At 44.0% G+C, this 24535-nt stretch overlaps 1 protein-coding gene across 1 annotated transcript in view; it reads left to right on the top strand.

Annotated features, from left to right (window-relative positions):
- The window catches only part of LOC126249545 (cuticlin-5), a 339366-nt gene that overhangs the window by 263341 nt on the left and 51490 nt on the right, over nt 1-24535 (top strand). The window contains exon 4 of the mRNA XM_049951209.1: nt 1749-1905. Within this exon, the coding sequence (XP_049807166.1) occupies nt 1749-1905 (157 nt within the window). The remainder of the gene's footprint in view (nt 1-1748; nt 1906-24535) is intronic.

The following is a 24535-nucleotide window of genomic DNA, read 5'->3' as shown; positions in this document are numbered from 1 at the left end:
AATGCCTGTTTTAAACCCAGAAATGGTTTTGGGGTTAATACTGCACATCTTTTCTTTAATATAGCCTCGCAAAAAGGAGTCATATGTGTTCATATCCGGAGAATATGGCGGCCAATCGAGGTCCATGCCAGTGGCCTCTGGGTACCCCAGAACCAGAATGCGGTCCCCAAAGTGCTCCTCCAGGACATCAAACATGGGATCTAGCTCCGTCTTCCGTGAACCACATCTTGTCGAAATCAGGGTCATTTTGGATAATGGGATGAAGTCATCTTCCAAAACCTTGACGTAACGTTCGGGAGGCAGTGTGCCATCAAGGAATATCGCACCGATTATTCTGTGACTGGACATTGCACACCACACAGTCATCCGTTGAGGGTTAAGAGAACTGCGGATTCTCAGTCCTCCAAATGCGCCAATTTTGCTTATTAACAAACCCATCGAAATGAAATTGGGCTTCATCACTGAACCAAACCATATTGACATGAAAGTCCTGTTTGTCAATTATGTGGACAATCGTGTTGGCTAAACACAACTGCTGTTCCATGGTCCTGGGATTAATGGCTGATGGGTTTGAATTTTGTATGAGAAGAAAACTGGAAATTTGTGGTAAGTTCGTATGGGACCAAACTGCTGAGGACATCGGTCCCTAGGCTTACACACCACTTAACCTGACTTAAACTAACTTACGCCAAGGACAACACACACACCCATGCCCAAGGGAGGACTCGAACCTCCGACGGGGGGAGCCGCGCGAACTCTGGGAAGGCGCCTTAAACGCTACCCCGCGCGGCTGTATGAGAAGAGATCCAGGTCAACAACAAGTTGTCGCAGTGTCTCCCGGTTGAGTCCCACCTGTTGCGGACCTCGTCTGATCGATTTCCTGGGGCCGGTTTGAAACACAAAACACAGCGCATGTCTTCTCGATGTTTACAGGCGTTTTCACCCTTTTTGGACGATCAACATTGTTAACAGTATCATCACGAATACTACCCGTTCTGCTAAACTTGTGAATCAAATTCTTGATTGTTAGCACACTTGGACCGGTTGTCTTCAGCGTGAACTCGGTCGCAAACTTCCTTTGAGCCGCAGTTGGGCTGTTATTGCTCGCACAGTGGGTCTTCACAAGCGCAATACGCTGAGGCGCGCTGTACCGTAGCATTTTCACCTGCAAATGGCCGACAAGGCGCGTGCGCATGCGCATACTAATTCCCAGCATGCCCCGCGACCAACCGTGCAGTTTGAACGTCCTAACGCACACCGTTCAGAAGTTATGACGATTTTATTTCATATAGTTCAATAATTTTCGCGTTGTAACTAGTGTACGCAGTACTACCGTCATTTGTGTATGTGCTTATCGCTATCCCATTACTTTTGTCACCTCAATGTTTTCCTATTTACACAATCGTGCATTAAATCCGTTCGTACTCGTGACTGAATTAATTAAAAATGAAAGGAGGCAAGTCTCCGTGACTTGCATTCCTTCAACCTCAACCGAAATTGGGAAGAGAATAAAAAATTTCAAGGCTTTACTTTCCAGCATAGAATATTTTGATTTACATTACCTCGCCGACAAGTCGCCATCAACTGTGTGGTAATATAGTCCAAGCTATTGACGGAAATTCGGATGAACAGGAATAGCAGCCTACGACCCACTTCCCCACTTCTAGCCAGTACAGGAGACGAAAATCTGTTGCGGCATTTACATGTCAGCATTATTTTCCCGATGGGCTGTAAGAACTGTGTTGCAGGTGGTGTTCGTGGGCGACGGCAGCCACGTGTCGGGCCCGCACGTACGGTCGCGGCCGCTCCGGCCCCTCGCCGTCGACGACCTGGACTGGCGGCTGCACGACGACGTCTGGGACCGCGAGTACCGCCGCCACCACCACAACGCCACCAGGGTGCACCGTGCGTATCCTCACTTTCCAACCTATTGTATTGTATTGTGTTGTATGTTAACCGGGGACCTAGAAACGACGGAGAGGCTCCGTCCCCGCCGCAGCCGCAGTTGTCCACAACCACACGACGACTACCGCAGTCCACTTCACCCCTCCGCCTCCCCAGGGTTATTGTGCGGTTCGGCCCCCGGTGGACCCCCCTAGGGAACGTCTCACACCAGACGAGTGAAACCTCTATGTTTGTGTGGTAGAGTAACGGTGGTGTACGCGTACGTGGAGAACTTGTTTGCGCAGCAATCGCCGACATAGTGTAGTTGAGGTGGAATAAGGGGAACCAGCCCGCATTCTCCGAGGCAGATGGAAAACCGCCTAAAAACAATCCACAGACTGGCCGGTTCACTGGACCACGACACAAGTCCGCCAGGGATTCGTGCCGGTGACCAGGCGCTCCTTCCCACTCCGGAAAGCCGTGCGTTAGACCGCTCGGCTAACCGGGCGAGCTTTTCAACCTATTACAACTATCTTGAAAATTTTTCCCACACAGGGAGGAACAACACATTGCTGGCTATTAAAACTGCAACGCTCGGCTAACCGGGCGAGCTTTTCAACATATTACAACTATCTTGAAAATTTTTCCCACACAGAGAGGAACAACACATTGCTGGCTATTAAAACTGCAACACCAGGAACGACAGCAGAAAACAAAATACACTCCTGGAAATGGAAAAAAGAACACATTGACACCGGTGTGTCAGACCCACCATACTTGCTCCGGACACTGCGAGAGGGCTGTACAAGCAATGATCACACGCACGGCACAGCGGACACACCAGGAACCGCGGTGTTGGCCGTCGAATGGCGCTAGCTGCGCAGCATTTGTGCACCGCCGCCGTCAGTGTCAGCCAGTTTGCCGTGGCATACGGAGCTCCATCGCAGTCTTTAACACTGGTAGCATGCCGCGACAGCGTGGACGTGAACCGTATGTGCAGTTGACGGACTTTGAGCGAGGGCGTATAGTGGGCATGCGGGAGGCCGGGTGGACGTACCGCCGAATTGCTCAACACGTGGGGCGTGAGGTCTCCACAGTACATCGATGTTGTCGCCAGTGGTCGGCGGAAGGTGCACGTGCCCGTCGACCTGGGACCGGACCGCAGCGACGCACGGATGCACGCCAAGACCGTAGGATCCTACGCAGTGCCGTAGGGGACCGCACCGCCACTTCCCAGCAAATTAGGGACACTGTTGCTCCTGGGGTATCGGCGAGGACCATTCGCAACCGTCTCCATGAAGCTGGGCTACGGTCCCGCACACCGTTAGGCCGTCTTCCGCTCACGCCCCAACATCGTGCAGCCCGCCTCCAGTGGTGTCGCGACAGGCGTGAATGGAGGGACGAATGGAGACGTGTCGTCTTCAGCGATGAGAGTCGCTTCTGCCTTGGTGCCAATGATGGTCGTATGCGTGTTTGGCGCCGTGCAGGTGAGCGCCACAATCAGGACTGCATACGACCGAGGCACACAGGGCCAACACCCGGCATCATGGTGTGGGGAGCGATCTCCTACACTGGCCGTACACCACTGGTGATCGTCGAGGGGACACTGAATAGTGCACCGGTACATCCAAACCGTCATCGAACCCATCGTTCTACCATTCCTAGACCGGCAAGGGAACTTGCTGTTCCAACAGGACAATGCACGTCCGCATGTATCCCGTGCCACCCAACGTGCTCTAGAAGGTGTAAGTCAACTACCCTGGCCAGCAAGATCTCCGGATCTGTCCCCCATTGAGCATGTTTGGGACTGGATGAAGCGTCGTCTCACGCGGTCTGCACGTCCAGCACGAACGCTGGTCAAACTGAGGCGCCAGGTGGAAATGGCATGGCAAGCCGTTCCACAGGACTACATGCAGCATCTCTACGATCGTCTCCATGGGAGAATAGCAGCCTGCATTGCTGCGAAAGGTGGATATACACTGTACTAGTGCCGACATTGTGCATGCTCTGTTGCCTGTGTCTATGTGCCTGTGGTTCTGTCAGTGTGATCATGTGATGTATCTGACCCCAGGAATGTGTCAATAAAGTTTCCCCTTCCAGGGACAATGAATTCACGGTGTTCTTATTTCAATTTCCAGGAGTGTATGCTGTACGTATACAGTGTAGCGGGCAGAAGACACGATTAAATTCATAGGTGATTTGGGAATGTACTGGGTGCGAAATTTAGAACACAAAGGTGCCACCTCTCGCAGCAACAACGGCTCAAACTACTAATAGTGTTGCACATGAACAAGACTCGAACTGTTCGAGTAGTTGACGTCACAGCTCGAGAAACCTCGGGCTTTGCTCGAGCTTTCGATCGCCGCACGATCTAGCGATTTCTGTTGGTAATATTTTCATGACGTGTTGTAGCACTATTAATACACAGGGCGATTATTAGTAACATTAAAAACCTCCGAAGCGTAGATGACGCTGAGACAAGTAATTTAATATAAGACATATAGCCGGCCGGTGTGGCCGTGCGGTTCTAGGCGCTTCAGTCTGGAACCGCATGACCGCTACGGTCGCAGGTTCGAATCCTGCCTCGGGCATGGATGTGTGTGATCTCCGTAGGTTACTTAGGTTTAAGTAGTTCTAAGTTCTAGGGGACTGATGACCACAGATGTTAAGTCCCATAGTGCTCAGAGCCGTTTGAGCCATAAGACATATAGTGTCGCAAATGTCGAGAAATACCCCAAAAGAGAATGACAAATGTTGAACATGTGACGTCACCTGATGACGTACCTCACCAAACGTGCAGCGGTTGAGCCTATTGGTCTGTCGCACCTGTCCGTACCAGGTCGCGTTGACAGAGGGGATAGAGAAGATCCAAAGAAGAGCGGCGCGTTTCGTCACAGGGTTATTTGGTAAGCGTGATAGCGTTACGTAGATGTTTAGCAAACTCAAGTGGTAGACTCTGCAAGAGAGGCGCTCTGCATTGCGGTGTGGCATGCTGTCCAGGTTTCGAGAGGGTGCGTTTCTGGATGAGGTATCGAATATATTGCTTCCCCCTACTTATACCTCCCGAGCAGATCACGAATGTAAACTTAGAGAGATTCGAGCGCGCACGGAGGCTTTCCGTCAGTCGTTCTTCCCGCGAACAATACGCGACTGGAACAGGAAAGGGAGGTAATGACAGTGGCACGTAAAGTGCCCTCCGCCCCACACTGTTGGGTGGCTTGCGGAGTATAAATGTAGATGTAGGTGTAGATTTAGATAATTCCCAATCCAAGTCATGTATTCATGTCGGTGTGGCTCTGGGCCCACATGCGCGACCTTAGCGTGTGGGGATCAGGGTTCGAATTTTGCTTTTGGCGGGCAATATTGTTTCATTACGTTAGACATTCTGTGTTCCCGGCGAAATAAGATTTATGATTTTATTTATCGGTCTCGCGGTCTGCTCTGGTTTATTGCAAAGTACACTACCGTGTAACAAAAACCTGACGTATTGCGTCACAATTAACGAGTATAAGTTTCCGAACTGCTTCATTACTAGGAAATGACCTACGTTTTCAACACTTCTGGAGGGTGGTTATCTATAGCCGTCAAGTAAAGTATAAAATTCATATTTGTCCATTTTAAACCGAAATATCGACCGGTTTCAGTCATGGATCATCTTCACGGGTAAGGGCTAAAATGGTTTAAGCCACAACATTACATTCGTCATTACTTAAATAATGCGTAGAGCATGTCATGAATATCAATATACGACACAGAACTTTTGGAAGCAAACGTATTAATACCAAGTGTACAAAGAGCAGTGTTGTTTTCGCGATCGCAGTTATGGTGACTGTAGTATGATATGTTTCACTTATTAAGCATTCAGTTCCTAATTAATTTAATCTTTGTTTTCTTTGAATTTTATCTGCTTGTTTTAAAGATGATAGGAAACTAGTAGTTCTTTTACACGTTATTCAGTTATGTAAACAGGGATCGAAATTCTCATTTGGAACTTAACTGGTAAATTATTATAGTTTCTAATAACAAAATAAAACATTTTATTGGATTCAGGATCGAATAATATTTTTGTAGCACAATACTTTCGTATATGACTGTTAGCTTTGCGTAAAAAATCACCATAAATGTTTATAAACGGCATTCATAAATCCTGTATGAGAAATCTTATTGTAAATTATCTCATGTAGGTCCACTATACTGATCTGAATGACAATGACTTATACTGAATAAAACAGGTGAACAAATAGAACTGGATAGGAAAGAAAGGAAAAAAAGAACATATAGAAAAGTTTTTAATGAGCCAATGCGTTGGATACTTTCGCTCATTCACATAGTTATCAGTACATTCATAGCCTCGGTTTTGAATCTGGTGTTCTCCCCCCTCACCCCTTCCCTCCTCCTCCATCCACTTTCCGTACATCCAGGTATTGGGTACATTATGACAATTCAGATTATTGTTGCAATTTACAGTACTGAGCTTCAATGTTCTCCTTCACATAATATGTATCCATTCCTGTGGTCCATTAAGTCGGTTGGTTGTCGTAATTTACTGCCTATTACTAGGGTTGTCACAGGAAAGAATTACCATTTTTTTTCTGAACCTAGGTAACTAACGTGTATTTTGGGTTCATGGTCAATGTCATACATAATTTTGGCTTTGCAAAATTTGACGTCCTCAGTTTTTATATCCACGAAGCTATGTTTTAAATGTGAGGCACTATTTTAAAATTCTGTTATAAATATGCTGTTGCATTAATATTTTAATGTTTTATTGATTTCTGCTTTACACAAATGTTTGAGAGATAAAATGATGAAATTTTACATTCTGAAAAAATCTTACACTTTATGACTGATAATGGGTCGAACTAGTGTCCTATATGCGGTCTCCTTTACGGATGAAATACACTTTCCTAAAATTCTCCCAATAAACTGAAGACGACTATTCGCCTTCCTTACTACAATCCTTACATGCTCATTCCGTTTTACATTACTTCGCAACGTTACATCTAGATATTTAATCGAAGTGACTGTGTCAAGCAGCATACGGCTGTACTGTATTCGAAAATTATGTGTTTGTTTTTCCTAGTCATCTGGATTAACTTACTTTATCCTATATTTAGAGCTAGCTGCCATTCATCACACCAACTAGACATTTTGTCTAAGTCATCTTCTGTTCTCCCACAGTCACTCAACACCTTCCCATACACGACAGCATCATCAGCAAACAGCCGCAGATTGCTGCTTACCCTGTCCGCCAGATTATTTATATACAGGGTGGTCCATTGATCGTCACAGGGCCAAATATCTCTCGAAATAAGCGTCAAACGAGAAAACTACAAAGAACGGAGCTTGTCTAGCTTGAAGAGGGAAACCAGATGGCGCTATGGTTGGCCCGCTAGATGGCGCTGCCATAGGTCAAACGGATATCAACCGCGTTTTTTTTTTTAATAGGTACCCCCATTTTTATTACATATTCGTATAGTACGTAAAGAAATATGAATGTTTTAGTTGGACCACTTTTTTCGCTTTGTGATAGATGGCGCTGTAATAGTCACAAACATATGGCTCACAATTTTAGACGAACAGTTGGTAAGAGGTAGGTTTTTTTAAATTAAAATACAGAACGTAGGTACGTTTGAACATTTTATTTCGGTTGTTCCAATGTGATACATGAACCTTTGTGAACTTATCATTTCTGAGAACGCATGCTGTTGCAGCGTGATTACCTGTAAATACCACATTAATGCAATAAATGCTCAAAATGATGTCCGTCAACCTCAATGCATTTGGTAATACCTGTAACGACATTCCTCTCAACAGCAAGTAGTTTGCCTTCCGTAATGTTCGCACATGCATGCTGACGCATGTTGTCAGGCGTTGTCGGTGGCTCACGATAGCAAATATCCTTTACTTTCCCCACAGAAAGAAATCCGGGGACGTCAGATCCGGCGAACGTGCGGGCCATGGTATGGTTCTTCGACGACCGAGCCACCTATCATGAAATATGCTATTCAATACCGCTTCAACCGCACGCGAGCTATGTGTCGGACATCCATCATATTGGAAGTACATCGCCATTCTGTCATGCAGTGAAACGTCTTGTAGTAACATCGGTAGAACATTACGTAAGAAATCAGCATACATTGCACCATTTAGATTGCCATCGATAAAATGGGGGCCAATTATCCTTCCTCCTATAATGCCGCACCATACATTAACCCGCCAAGGTCGCTGATGGTCGAATTGTCGCAGCCATCGTGGATTTTCCGTTTCCCAATAGTGCATATTATGCCGGTTTACGTTACCGCTGTTGGTGAATGACGCTTCGTCGCTAAATAGAACGCGTGCAAAAATTTCTCTTGTGTCCAGTGGCAGAACTGTACACGACGTTTAAAGTCGTCGCCATGCAATTCCTGGTGCATAGAAATATGGTACGGGTGCAATCGATGTTGATGTAGCATTCTCAGCACCGACGTTTTTGAGATTCCCGATTCTCGCGCAATTTGTCTGCTACTGATGTGCGGATTAGGCGCGACAGCAACTAAAACACCTACTTGGGCATCATCATTTGTTGCAGGTCGTAGTTGACGTTTCACATGTGGCTGAACACTTCCTGTTTCCTTAAATAACGTAACTATCCGGCGAACGGTCCGGACACTTGGATGATGTCGTCCAGGATACCGAGCAGCATACATAGCACACGCCCGTAGGGCATTTTGATCACAATAGCCATACAGCAACACGATAACGACCTTTTCCGCAATTGCTAAACGGTCCATTTTAACACGGGTAATCTATCACGAAGCAAATACCGTCCTCACTGGCGGAATGCTACGTGATACCACATACTTATACGTTTGTGAATCTTACAGCGCCATTTATTTAAAAAAAGCGGATAAAGTGTGACTAGAAGCCTTCCTAAGAGACAATCTCCATTCCTTCGGAACTGACTATCTAAATGTAGACGAGATGTGGCTCAAATTCAAAGATATAGTAGCAACAGCAATTGAGAGATTCATATCTCATAAATTGGTAAGAGATGGAACTGATCCCCCATGGTACACAAAACAGGTCCGAACGCTGTTGCAGAGGCAACGGAAAAAGCATGCGAAGTTCAGAAGAACGCAAAATCCCGAAGATTGGCTAAAATTTACAGACGCGCGAAATTTGGCACGGACTTCAATGCGAGATGCCTTTAATAGGTTCCACAACGAAACATTGTCTCGAAATTTGGTAGAAAATCCGAAGAAATTCTGGTCGTATGTAAAGTACACAAGCGGCAAGACGCAGTCAATACCTTCGCTGCACAGTGCCGATGGTACTGTTACCGACGGCTGTGCCGCTAAAGCGGAGTTATTGAACGCAGGGAAGACGAATGGAATATTCCAGAATTTGAAACACGAACAGCTGCTAGCATGAGTTTCTTAGAAGTAGATACCTTATGGGTTGCGAAGCAACTCAAATCGCTTGATACGGGCAAGTCTTCAGGTCCAGATTGTACACCGATTAGGTTCCTTTCAGATTACGCTGATACAATAGCTCCCTACTTAACAATCATATACAACCGCTCGCTCACCGACAGATCTGTACCTACAGATTGAAAAATTGCGCAGGTCGCACCAGTGTTTAAGAAGGGTAGTAGGAGTAATCCATCGAACTACAGACCTATATCATTGACGTCGGTTTGCAGTAGGGTTTTGGAGCATATACTGTTTTCAAACATTATGAATCACCTTGAAGGGAACGATCTATTGATACGTAATCAGCATGGTTTCAGAAAACATCGTTCTTGTGCAATGCAGCTAGCTCTTTATTCGCACGAAGTAATGGCCGCTATCGGCAGGGGATCTCAAGTTGATTCCGTATTTCTAGATTTCCGGAAAGCTTTTGACACCGTTGCTCACAAGCGACTTCTAATCAAGCTGCGGGCCTATGGGGTATCGTCTCAGTTGTGCGACTGGATTCGTGATTTCCTGTCAGGAAGGTCGCAGTTCGTAGTAATAGACGGTAAATCATCGAGTAAAACTGAAGTGATATCAGGTGTTCCCCAGGGAAGCGTCCTGGGACCTCTGCTGTTCCTGATCTATATAAATGACCTGGGTGACAATCTGAGCAGTTCTCTTAGGTTGTTCGCAGATGATGCTTTAATTTACCGTCTAGTAAGGTCATCCGAAGACCAGTATCAGTTGCAAAGCGATTTAGAAAAGATTGCTGTATGGTGTGGCAGGTGGCAGTTGACGCTAAATAACGAAAAGTGTGAAGTGATCCACATGAGTTCCAAAAGAAATCCGTTGGAATTCTATTACTCGATAAACAGTACAATTCTCAAGGCTGTCAATTCAACTAAGTACCTGGGTGTTAAAATTACGAACAACTTCAGTTGGAAAGACCACATAGATAATATTGTGGGAAAGGCGAGCCAAAGGTTGCGTTTCATTGGCAGGACACTTAGAAGATGCAACAAGTCCACTAAAGAGACAGCTTACACTACACTCGTTCGTCCTCTGTTAGAATATTGCTGCGCGGTGTGGGGTCCTTAGCAGGTGGGATTGACGGAGGATATCGAAAGGGTGCAAAAAAGGGCAGCTCGTTTTGTATTATCACGTAATAGGGGAGAGAGTGTGGCAGATATGATACGCGAGTTGGGATGGAAGTCATTAAAGCAAAGACGTTTTTCGTCGCGGCGAGATCTATTTACGAAATTTCAGTCACCAACTTTCTCTTCCGAATGTGAAAATATTTTGTTGAGCCCAACCTACGTAGGTAGGAATGATCATCAAAATAAAATAAGAGAAATCAGAGCTCGAACAGAAAGGTTTAGGTGTTCGTTTTTCCCGCGCGCTGTTCGGGAGTGGAATGGTAGAGGGATAGTATGATTGTGGTTCGATGAACCCTCTGCCAAGCACTTAAATGTGAATTGCAGAGTAATCATGTAGATGTACATGTAGATCTATCACAAAGCGAAAAAAGTGGTCCAAGTAAAACATTCATATTTTTTTACGTACTACACGAATATGTAATAAAAAATGGGGTTACCTATTTTTAAAAAACGCAGTTGATATCCGTTTGACCTATGGCTGCGCCACCTAGCGGGCCAACCATAGCTCCATCTGGTTTCCCCCTTCAAGCTAGGCGCCCGGGGTCCCGGGTTCGATTCCCGGCGGGGTCAGGGATTTTCTCTGCCTCGTGATGGCTGGGTGTTGTGTGATGTCCTTAGGTTAGTTAGGTTTAAGTAGTTCTAAGTTCTAGGGGACTGATGACCATAGATGTTAAGTCCCATAGTGCTCAGAACCATTTGAACCATTTGAACCTTCAAGCTAGACAAGTTTCGTTCTTCGTAGTTTTTTCGTTTGGTGCTTATTTCAATGGCCCTGAGCACTATGGGACTTAACATCTATGGTCATCAGTCCCCTAGAACTTAGAACTACTTAAACCTAACTAACCTAAGGACATCACACAACACCCAGTCATCACGAGGCAGAGAAAATCCCTGACCCCGCCGGGAATCGAACCCGGGAACCCGGGCGTGGGAAGCGAGAACGCTACCGCACGACCACGAGCTGCGGATAGAGGATGCTTATTTAGTGAGATATTTGGCCCGGTCACTATCAATGGACCACCCTGTACATAGAAAATAACAGCGGTCCTATCACACTCCACTGGGACACTCCTGATGATATCCTTCTCTCTAATTAACAGTCACCGTCGAGGACAACATACTGGATTCTATTACTTAAGAGGACTACGAGCCACTCACATACGTGGGAACCTATTCCATATGCTTCAACTTTCGTTAACAATCGGCAGTGTGGCACCGTGACAAATGCTTTGCGAAAAATTAGGAATACGGAATACGCCTGTTGCCCTTCATCCATGGTTCGCAGGATCTCATGTGGGAAAAGGGGAATTGGAGTTCCGCACGAGAGATGCTTTCTAAAACCATGTTGATTTGTGGACAGAAACTTTTCCCTTTCAGGGAAATTTATTACATTCGAACTGTGAATATGTTCAAAGATCCTGCCGCTAACCAATGTTAAGGATATTGGTCTGTAAGTTTGCGGGTCCGTTCTTTCACCCTTCTTATACAGGAGTCACCTGCGCTTTTTCCCAGTCGCTTGGAACTTAGCGCTCGGCGAGAGATTCGCGATAAGCGCAAGACGGTACTGCTAGTCTGAACTCTAGCTCGCTTTAAGCTTGTAAGTTGTTCACATGATCATGATGTCTCTTCTAGTTATGACTCCTAAGCATTTAGAACACACCCACTTGATATGCAATCTACAAGACATCGTATGGTGCATTGTGGAGTGTAGTTTGTACCACTCACAAGTAGAGCGATGGAAAAAAAATTACGTGTGTATATACCTGTATACGAGCCCTAATTTCTCTTATCTTTGTGGTCCTTACGTGAAACATGCATTGGCGGTAGTAGGGTGGATCTGTAGTTACCTACAAATGCCAATCTTCTAAATTTTCTCGTTAGTGTTTTCGCGAAAAGAAAGTCGTCTTTCCTACATGGATTCCAATTTGAGTTCACGAAGAAGCTCCGCGATACTCGCGTGTTGATCGAACCTACCGGTAACAAATCTTTCTGAGGTAGCATTACGTGGCTGATTTCCAGAAAGCGTTCTGCAGAGTTAGTCATCAGTGCCTAAGCAGTTTGTTGCAGCATTTTCACATTCCCGCGAGCAACAAAATGTTTACAGCTACCAAACAGTTTTCAAAGTACAGGTTACAGACGGACGCCAGCAATCTTATAAACTGCAAAGTAATATAAGGTTTATATCAGCGAGGTTATTATTATCAGCTAGTGTTAACGAAGTAAAAATAGAGAAAAGAAGCGTTTCCAGCTACCAGGAGAAGAACATTGGCATGTTCTTTTCCAAGAATTAGATGGATATTTAATAAGTTCAAATGTGAGTGAAATCTTATGGGACTTAACTGCTAAGGTCATCAGTCCCTAAGCTTACACACTACTTAACCTAAATTATCCTAAGGACAAACACACACACCCATGCCCGAGGGAGGACTCGAACCTCCGCCAGGACCAGCCGCACAGTCCATGACCGCAGCGCCTTGACCGCTCGGCTAATCCCGCGCGGCATTTAATAAGTATTATTAGAGTTTCTTCAGCACTGCTCTGCCTCAGTACGTCTTTTACTGGTGGCCTTCTAACAAGCCACTGCTTCCGGCGATCGTAGGTGTAGGCAGTGTGTGGGCGTACAGGGTATCCCCCGACTACTGTGGTCTCTTTGTATTCTGGAACATGTCTGTTGAGTCCAGAGAGTTACGTAGGCGATTAGGACCCCGTAGACAACTTCACAGCGTGGTATACTTTCATAAGCCAGCTACGAAGGTAGGTCGTACGTGTGTGGTTCCTCTAAATTTTTTGTTTGCTTTCTAAAAAAAGTATATTTCTCTACCTTTCCATCCAGGGGCAGGAATTCCACGTTTATTGTATATGTGTAGAATTTATTTTCCAACAGTTATTGGTAGTTAATGTTGATGGGTTGTCCGCAGTTTGCACTTAGTTTGTGTGGTAATTGTGCGGTTCGGTATTTACGTATGCGTCTTTGGAATGTTGACAGAGAATCGATAAAATGATTATTAGAGTGAAGAGCTGCTATGGAGGCAGGTCAAGATCAAATGCACCACTTGACTCACAGCCAACTGCGCCTCAGTGACATTCCTGTGTCCGTTCTGTGAGGGTCGTGCGTTGTTCGTAAAGCTTACTGTTTACGTCAGTCATAACATTCCTTGCTGACTGATTATTTTACCCTCATAGTGTTCAGAGTGATGGTAACCAATCGCCTGCCGCTGTGATCGAGCGGTTCTAGGCGCTTCAGTCCGGAACCGCGCTGCAGCTACGGTCGCATGTTCGAATCGTGCTCGGGCAGGGATGTGTGTGATGTCCTTAGGTTAGTTAGGTTTAAGTAGTTCTAATTCTAGGGGACTGATGACCTCAGATGTTAATTCCATAGTGCTTAGAGCCATTTGAACCGTTTTTGGTAACCAATCATGCTAGCCGCGCGGTCAAAGGCGCCTTGTCACGGTTCGAGCGGCTCCCCCCGTAGGAGGTTTGAGTCCTCCCTTGGGCATGGGTGTGTGTGTTGACTTTAGCGTAAGTTAATTTAAGTTAGATTAAGTAGTGTGTAAGCCTAGGAACCGATGACTTCAGCAGTTTGGTCCCATACGAACTTACCACGAATTTCCAAAATTTCCAGTCACGCTAAATGCTGCACAAAAAAGGAACAGGAATAGTGTTGCACGTGTATCAATACGAAGTATTGAATGCACGCCAGCACAAGGTGCGGGTCGTGCCGTTGCCAAATGCCAGGGACAGAGAGCTGAAGCCTGTGGTTGTGGTATTGGTTTGAAGACCATTCAGCGGATATCCGTCAAAATTAATGCGTCTATGCAAGCCTACGGCTCAGCTGTTTTCAAGTCACCAGGCGAGCAGACAACCGCAAAAAGAAGTGGGTAAGCAAGACTACAGGGTGATTCAAAAAGAATACCACAACTTTAGGAATTTAAAACTCTGCAACGACAAAAGGCAGAGCTAAGCACTATCTGTCGGCGAATTAAGGGAGCTATAAAGTTTCATTTAGTTGTACATTTGTTCGCTTGAGGCGCTGTTGACTAAGCGTCAGCGTCAGTTGATGCTAAGATGGCGACCGCTCAACAGAAAGCTTTTTACGTTATTGAGTACGGCATAAGTGAATCGACGACAGTTGTTCAGCGTGCGTTTCGAACGAAGTATGGTGTTAAACCTCCTGATAGGTGGTGTATTAAACGTTGGTATAAACAGTTTACAGAGAATGGGTGTTTGTGCAAAGGGAAAAGTTCTGGACGGCCGAGAACGAGTGATGAAAATGTAGCACGCATCCAGCAAGCATTTGTTCGCAGCCCAGGAAAATCGACTTGCAGAGCTAGCAGAGAGCTGCAAATTCCACAATCAACTGTATGGAGAGTCCTACGAAAAAGGTTAGTTATGAAACCTGAGCGTCAACTACCCGAGGCGATGGATCGGCCGCCAGGCAGCCCGTGACAGAGCACTTCATCACTGGCCTCCAAGAAGCCCTGATCTTACCCCCTGCGATTTTTTCTTATGGGGGTATGTTAAGGATATGGTGTTTCGGCCACCTCTCCCAGCCACCATTGATGATTTGAAACGAGAAATAACAGCAGCTATCCAAACTGTTACGCCTGGTATGCTACAGAGAGTGTGGAACGAGTTGGAGTATCGGGTTGATATTGCTCGTGTGTCTGGAGGGGGCCATATTGAACATCTCTGAACTTGTTTTTGAGTGAAAAAAAACTTTTTAAATACTCTTTGTAATGATGTATAACAGAAGGTTATATTATGTTTCTTTCATTAAATACACATTTTTAAAGTTGTGGTATTCTTTTTGAATCACCCTGTATTTTGCAGCGCATGATATTCAGCATGTATGCCAAAGGCGAATTTTCGACAGAAGAAAAATTAGTTTCGCGCATGAAAGAAGCCGAAAATTTTAACGGAAGCAAATGGACCATGTTGAAGATACTGAACGACATGCTGTTCAGATATCAGAAAATGAACGTCAGGAGGAAATTACCAATGAAGTTAAGCGATACTGTAGTTGCAAGGACTGTGTCTGAAAACAATGAAGGAGATCGGACAAGTAGTCAAGTCTAGAATTTATTATGGAGATGAAACTTCCGTCAATCAAAACCATGCAAAGGGTTATGTGCTAGAAAATGAGCGATGGAAACGCTAGATTAGAAGTTCCAGTTGATAAGGGTAAAAGAATTAAAGTGTTTCATGTTGGACCGGCAAAAACTAGCTTTATTCCCCAGAGTAAGCTGATTTTTAAGGCATTAAGGGGTAAAAATTCTGAAGATTACCATTTTTAAACGACGTACAGTGTCTTCAAACTATGGGTGAAAGTATCCCTGCGTGTTCAGTTATTATCGTGGATAGTGCAAGTCAAGGTGTGTATAAAAAGAAGATAGGCCATTCCGGCCCAAGGCAAGCAAAAAATTCACAGACGCCGTCAGTTATGAATAATAGCCTCTGTAATTGCGTCGTGGCACAATGCATTAATACTGCTTGAAAAACGACAAAACGTTATTTATCATGGTTTTCCAAGAAGTGAATGGATAATTCGATGGAAAGGCGCGGACGAAGTGAATGTGACAACTGCAAGTATGTGTCCCGTACGTTTTTCTGCCTGAAGATTATGAATGAGATTTGAGTAACGAACTTCTATGATTACCTTCGATAAAGAAGTTACTACCCACAACAATCCCCAGCGTAAACATTCCCAATTAACAGGGGGAAGAAATTACAGAAGGTAGAGATGCAGGTGAAAATAAGACTCAAAATAATTATAACTAAAAAATTACCTTAAAATAAATTCATTCACATAAATTTAATGCTTTTTTGGGCATGCGGTACTGGATTACTCACGACAGCGAATGACTCGTTACATTGTGCAGGAAATCAATAAATTACGTTGCTCAGGTTTATTAGCTTTTATTCCTGAATATTATAGCTTCATTTCTCGTGGAAATAGCCATTATTTTTTTCGTATTCTCAAGATGTATTAACTTTTTCAGTGTAAGAATGGAGTAAAACTTCCGATGCAACTCTTATACTTGAACATTTCGCGTGATGCACTGGGACCTTAATAACAACAATGTTGGGTAAAGTGGCTCTATAGTGTAGTGGATAAAATTCTTACTTTGTAGTGGATAAAATTCTTACTGGACATGCTGAAGGTTGTGAGTTCGAAACCTGTGAACTGCACGAGGTTCTGCTTATCGAAATAAACTGTTGTAGTGAATTATGTGACTGATATTTTATCGATTTTGCCTATTCTTTATCTGATTAATAATGAAAAATTAATGAAGTTGTAGAGTACTTGGTAAATAATTCCAGGGACAATAAAAGTAGATTCATTCCTTAGAGAACTGCGAAGCAAGAAATTTGCAAAAATGAGTTTTGACGACTTTAGAAACTGTCACCGAAGAAAAAGAAAATCGACCAGACCACAGCTACAGATCCTGTTCATGAGCTCAGTGAAACAGTGAATAAGAATTTAGAAATTACTGATCTGAGAGCCGAGACTAAAGTGTTAAAAAAACTAAATGCACGGAAAGCAGCAGCACTGAAAAAATACGATCTAGCGTTACTAAGTAAAACAAATGTTTTTCTCTGTGTTATTTCGTTAAAGTGTATAAAAAGATCATCTGACGCGAAAGAAAAAAACAAATTACACAAAAGTGTTAGAAATGCTTGATCAAAATGTTTAACCGGTGTAGATAGTAAGCCTGTTGAACGAAAAGGGTAAAGTGGAATTCAGAGGACATTGCCCATGCATTGACTTGAAGAGCTCTATCGCAAGAGCATATGCTTATTTACGAAAGCGAAAAATGACTTTGCCTTGTAGGGCAACACTTCAGAAACGGCAAAGGAAGTTAAATACAAACCGGGTATTCTCGAAGATATTCCATGTTTATTCAAGACAAAGTCGAACACTTTTACAACCCAAGAGAGACTAGCAGCTTTAACATTTATCGAAATGAATATTGATGGACACATATGTTACGACTAGTCGGAAGACATAGTATCGATCCACATTCCAGTGTTCAAGTCTGCATGATCCGTGGATTGTGTAGGGAGTGGAAGCAACCAGTTCATGATTTCGACATAATTATGACTAGTAGTTTGCTTCAGAGTATCATTAAGGTACTTGAGGAATCGTGAATATATGTAGCAACTGTGACATGTGATACGGGTGGAAAAATTATAGAAGTTTGGAAGGAACTGCGTGTCGATTACAGATAGTGGAATGATCACATAGGTTCAGTCGTGCGTAAAGCAGTTGATAACTTCGTTTTACTGGTAGAATTCTGAGGAAGGGCAGTTAGTCTACAAAGGAAATTGCTTCCACATCACTCCTGCGACCAGTTCTAGAATATCTCTCAAGTGTGTGAGACCCGTACCAAATAGGACTAACAGGGGATATTGAACGTATACAGAGAAGGGCAGTGCGAATGGTCACAGGTTTATTTGATCTGTGGAACAGGATCACAGAGATACTGAAGGAACTGAACTGGAAGACTCTTGAAGATAGACGTAAACTATCGCGAGAAAGTTTCAAGAACAGGCTTTAAATGATGACTGTAGGAATATATTACAACCCCCTACGTATAGCTCCCATAAGGATTGTGAGGACAAGATTAGAATAATTACTCCATGCACGGAGGCATTCAAACAACCATTGTTCCCGCGCTCCATACGTGCAAGTAACGGAAAGAAGCACTAATAATGGTACAATGGGACGTACCCTCTGCCATGCACTTCGCGGTGGTTTGCAGAGTGTAGATGTAGATAAAACATATTTCGTAAATATAGAATATACAGTACAACTTCCGATCGAATTCTTCTGCGTCCCTAAGTTTCGTTACCAGTGAGCTCTGTGTAAATGTTTATGAATCGCCAATACGGGAAATCCCAGAAGCTGTGAATGTCGAAGTAAATTTATTGAACGATTTCATAACAGTGTTTGATGACTCTAATCTCAGATGTTCTTCTACATGCGGTGAAGTACACTGCAGGCTATATTGCAGGTAAGTGCCTATTGATATATCATTAGGTTTTCCAGCAGCAAACAGGAAAGTTGGAGAGCGTAATGAAGCCTGGTATCAATTATATCTCGTGGTGGTCTGTGCTTTCCCATGCCAGCAAGTGTTGCTGTTTGAAGAATAATTTGCTGCTTTGTATAGAAATGGAGTGTGCAACCAAAAAAAAAAAAAAAAAGGAAAATCTCGTAAAGTCTCTACACTCCACACTGAAACAAAAGTTTCCTGAGGTTCATGACAGTTATTGTTCTTTACATCTACATCTACATCCATACTCTGCAAGCCACCTGGCGGCGTGTGGCGGAGGGTACCTTGAGTACTTCTATCGGTTCTCCCTTCTATTCCAGTCTCGTATTGTTCGTGGAAAGAAAGATTGTCGGTATGCCTCTGTGTGGGCTCTAATCTCTCTGATTTTATTCTCGTGGTGTCTTCGCGAAATATACGTAGGAGGGAGCAATATACTGCTTGACTCCTCGGTGAAGGTATATTCTCCAAACTTCAGCAAAAACCCGTACCGAGCTACTGAGCGTCTCTCTTGCAGAGTCTTCCACTGGAGTTTATCTATCATCTCCGTAACGCTTTCGAGATTACTATATGATCCTGTAACGAAGCGCACTGCCCGATGGATCTTCTCTATCTCTTCTATCAACCCTATCTGGTACGGATCCCACACCGGTGAGCAGTATTCAAGCAGTGGACGAACAAGTAACCTACTTCCTTTGTTTTCGGACTGCATTTCCTTAGAATTCTTCCAATAAATCTCAGTCTGGCATCTGCTTTACCGACGACTAATTTTATATGGTCATTCCATTTTAAATCACTCCTAATGCCTACTCCCAGATAATTTATGGAATTAACTGCTTCCAGTTGCTGACCTGCTATATTGTAGCTAAATGATAAAGGATCATTATTTCTATGTATTCGCAGCACATTACACTTGTCTACATTGAGATTCAATTGCCATTCCCTGCACCATGCGTCAGTTCGTTGCAGATCCTCCTGTATTTTTAGGTAAGAACAAGAATATTTGGCCATGTGGGGTAGCCGCGTAGTCTAGGGGGCTTTGAAACGGTTCGCGCAGCTCCCCCTGTAGGAGGTTCGAGTCCTCCCTCGGGCATGGGTGTGTGTGCTGTCCTTAGCGTAAGTTAGTTTAAGTTAGATTAAACAAGAATATTTATAAGTATTAAGTGTCTGAATAAATAAGCAGAATTGTAAACCATGAAGAGATGTGCCACAAGGAGGAGGCATATATTGTCTGCATTTTCATTTGGTAAATGACAATAGAAATCTGAAACAAGAACACCTGTTTCTCCATCAAAAGTTTGTTATTTTTCAGCTTAATAATCATTTATTTAGTCCAAATGTGTAGTACATCTGCCATGCCACTTTTTTGTTTATTTGTCCAACTGTGTATTGAACCAAACCGAAAGTATAATGAACGACTAATACGCCACAGCACCTGCGGTGCTGCGCATTTGCCTTGTAATTACACTGCTGTGCTGCGCTACGCAGCCTCACCGTGACGTCAGGGGCCTCCAGCCAATAGCGAGCGTTGGTGCCGGAATCGCCTCCCCCCTTCCGCCACCCGCCAGAATGCAAGTGAGCAAAGCTCCAACTGCTGATTCCAAAAAGGCAGACGTTACTGCGTGGTTATCATCTAACGGAACACCTTACAGTTCGTCACATACCAGAGCAGATTTGTTGGTTATGTCAATGCCCACAGCTTACATACAGAATAAGACGAAATTGCAAAGTAGCGTGGACACCTTCTCGCTAAAGCATTTATTGCGGAAAAGTACAACACATTTAAGATCGCAGGTTCAAAATGTGTGTGAAATCTTATGGGAATTAACCCACACTACTTAACCTAAATTATCCTAAGGACAAACACACACACCCATGCCCGAGGGAGGACTCGAACCTCCGCCGGGACCAGCCGCACTGTCCATGACTGCAGCGCCTTAGAGGAAGCGTAGTACTGTGTCGGTAAATACTGTGCGAAGTAAAAGAAATTTGACGAATATTTGATCAAATTTATTTGTCAAGGAAATATGATGGTGCAATACCGGCCATACTGGCGCCCAGTATAAACAATGGCGCTATGTCGGGGCCTTCATTACGCACCATTTTCTTACCGCCCTCATTAATGCCGGTGTTCCTCTCCTCGTCGGTCCCGGTCGGTAGCATCGTGCACGCGTTTGCACACATCGCGGTGTTCATTGTGGAACTCAGTTGTGCTCGCACAGAACGTGTGTGCTCGCCACGAACGTGCCGGCCGCGGGCAAAGGATTTCTACGTCCTTTTCCTGCGTACCGTCGCCTCTGACGTCGTAGAACTCAAGTACTTGTTGCGCTGGACTGTGATTTAGCGGCACGTCCATCACAGTTTCTTTCCGATGCATATCAGGTCGACTCGGTATTATGCGACCTTTGGTAAGTTACATTCATCGACACTACCTAGTCGGATACTTCCCAAAATGTCGTGTGACTAGGGCTCCCGTCGGGTAGACCGTTCTCCGAGTGCAAGTCCTTCATTTGACGCCACTTCGGCGACGTCATTTGACTTGCGCGTCGATGGGGCCACACACCGTTGGGTGGCTTGCGGAGTATGAATGTAGATGTAGATGTAGATTATGATTAGGACAACACAACACCCAGTCCCTGAGCGGAGAAAATCTCCAACCCAGCCGGGAATCGAACCCGGGCCCTTAGGATTGACGTTCTGTCGCGCTGACCACTAAGCTACCGGAGGCGGTCGTAGTGTCGGTGATAACTATCGCTTCAAACTGTGTAAACGTTGCGGACGTCTGGTTGTTGGGGGACAACTGGCGGCACGTTTTCTGCGAGTGTCGTCACATGTTATTGGCCCAGAGTCCTTTCTTCACTCAGCTGTGGAATTTTTTCCTGCCACGAAGTTTCGGGCGGTTCTCTGGATATCTATACGGAGATGCCCATCACTCGCGCCTCGATTTTTGGCAGTGCTTGCAGACTGTACATGCGGAGCTTGCGAGCTGTTCCAGTTATAGTGCTTATTTTGCCAATTATCTTAACAGCGTTTGGCGTGTTGGCGGTGTGGCAGGCGCCCCCTCGATTCGGAACAAACATTGACGAGCCTATCATGTTAACTCGTTCCGCGTGCCATCCTTTTCTCCTTGCAGGGTTTTGAGGAGGACGTCATCAGACGACAACTCCAGAATCATTCACAAATAGTATTAACTTACCTGTACTGACCGCCCAAGTGCAACAGGCATGGAACTACATCCCACAAACTGAAATCCAGCACCTGTACATCACAAAGCATGCATGTATACATTCTTGCATTCAACATTCTGGCAGTTACACCAGTTATTAATGTACCAGCATTTCACATTTGCAGTGGCTTATCTTGCACTTACGTTAAACTGCGATCTTCAAATTTTAATCACTTACGTATGTTACCTAGACAAATATATTCTTGAAATTTCATTACTGTATATAAATTACTTCTTTGATGTTCCGTCGGTGTAGCATCCTCATACACCACGGGATGTACTTGCAAAATTATGTCAGGAAATATGACGTCATAAACATTGAGCTATGTTTGAAAAAAACTACAGGGCGGAATTTGCTAGGTGTTGTTGTTGTGGTCTTCAGTCCTGAGATTGGTATGATGCAGCTCTCCACGCTACTCTATCCTGTGCAAGCTTCTTCATCTCCCAGTACCTACTGCAGCCTACATCCTTCTGAATCTGCTTAGCGTATTCATCTCTTGGTATCCCTCTACGATTTTTACCCTCCACGCTGCCCTCCGATACTAAATTGGTGATCCCTCGATGTCTCAGAACATGTCCTACCAACCAATCCCTTCTTCTAGTCAAGTTGTGCCACAAGCTCCTCTTCTCCCCAATTCTATTCAATACTTCCTCATTAGTTATGTGGTTTACCCATCTAATCTTCAGCATTCTTCTGTAGCACCACATTTCGAAAGCTTCTATTCTCTCCTTGTCTAAACTATTTATCGTCCACGTTTCACTTTCATACATGGCTACACTCCATACAAATACTTTCAGAAACGACTTCCTGACATTTAAATCTATACTTGATGTTAACAAATTTTTCTTCTTCAGAAACGCTTTCCTTACCATTGCCAGTCTACATTTTATATCCTCTCTACTTCTACCATCATCAGTTATTTTGCTCCCCAAATAGCAAAACTCCTTTACTACTTTAAGTGTCTCATTTCCTAATATAATTCCCTCAGCATCACCCGACTTAATTCGACTACATTCCATTATCCTCGTTTTGCTTTTGCTGATGTTCATCTTATATCCGCGTTTCAAGACACTGTCCATTCCATTCAGCTGCTCTTCCAAGTCCTTTGCTATCTCTGACAGAATTACAATGTCATCGGCGAACCTCAAAGTTTTTATTTCTTCTCCATGGATTTTAATACCTACTCCGAACTTTTCTTTTGTTTCCTTTATTGCTTGCTCAATATACAGATTGAATAACATCGGGGATATGCTACAACCCTGTCTCACTCCCTTCCCAACCACTGCGTCCCTTTCATACCCCTCGACTCTTATAACTGCCATCTGCTTTCTGTACAAATTGTAAATAGCCTTTTGCTCCCTGTATTTTACCGCTGCCACCTTCAGAATTTGAAACAGAGTATTCCAGTGAAGATTGTCAAAAGCTTTCTTTAAGTCTACAAATGCTAGAAACGTAGGTTTGACTTTCCTTAATCTTTCTTCCAAGATAAGTCGTAGGGTCAGTATTGCCTCACGTGTTCCAACATTTCTACGGAATCCAAACTGCTCTTCCCCGAGGTCGGCTTCTATCAGTTTTTCCATTCGTCTGTAAAGAATTCGCGTTAGTATTTTGCAGCTGTGACTTATTAAACTGATAGTTCACTAGATAAACAGGTGAAATGTGTGTACAAATATGTATGAAATGTGTTACATATATGTGAGATGTGTGACCATGGGCAAATAAGCTGGTAAACAGCTCCTTCTAAGACCCAGGATCGATTTCAACCAAACTAGGTACAGATATTACTTACTGTCTGGAAAGAAATATTGTGGGGATAATAATCAGTAACCTCCTATTGTAGTGGGGGTGTTAACATGGAGGGGGGAGGAGGAAAGAGGAGATGGACAGAGAGAGACAGAGAAGGAGGAGATCGATCAGACAGGAGGAAATTGACAGAGAGATGGGGGAAGGGAGATGGACTGAAAGGGAAGAGGATATGGACAGATGGAGGGGAGAGGAGGAGATGGGCAGAGAGAGGGGGTGGAGGGAGGAGGAGGAGACAAGGGATGGCAGAGGAGATTGACAGAAAAGGGGACCTTGTATTTTTCACCAGAATATAATAGGTCTAAGAAACAAACAGGACCAATTGTCCGTTTTCATTAACGATAGCAGTGCAGAAAATGATGCCCATATATTATATTTTACTGGACAATATTTGAAGGAAAGAACTGAAATGGTACAACTTAGCAGCTTATTACACTATAAATGCAATGGACAAAGGTGGAGTAATAATGTATGTTAAAAACGTATAGTGTACGAGTCTACAGATGTAACAAATTATTGTGTTAATTGAAATTCTTGCATTGAACTCCATGTTAATATTTGCCTATTTATATGATTACTGTTTACAGAGCTCCCTCCAAAAATCTTAGTATATTCCTCAGGCAAGTAGAATCACTTTTAACTCACCTGTTCTCGAAAATCAAGGAAATAATCATGCATGGCTACTTTAATGTAAATTTTATTACTTGTAATAATGATAGAACAGATTTTGAGAGTGTAATGAGTTCTTTTAATCTGAGGGCAGTTGTTGACTTTCTCACAACACACAAGTTTGATTGACAGTAACACAATTGATAACATATGTGTAACACAAATCTTAAATGGCCTTTCTGACCACGATGGGCAGCTGTTAAAAATGCACTATGTAATCCCTGCGAACAAGAGTAGTTTTTTCAACAGATCTTTCAGACTAATCAACGATGAAAATCTGGAAACCTTCAGCAGATATTTGCAGC

Source organism: Schistocerca nitens, chromosome 3 (assembly GCF_023898315.1).
Source record: "Schistocerca nitens isolate TAMUIC-IGC-003100 chromosome 3, iqSchNite1.1, whole genome shotgun sequence".
NCBI lineage: Eukaryota > Metazoa > Arthropoda > Insecta > Orthoptera > Acrididae > Schistocerca > Schistocerca nitens.
The sequence above is the reverse complement of the archived record's forward strand: the minus strand, read 5'-3'. Positions and strand labels throughout refer to the sequence as shown.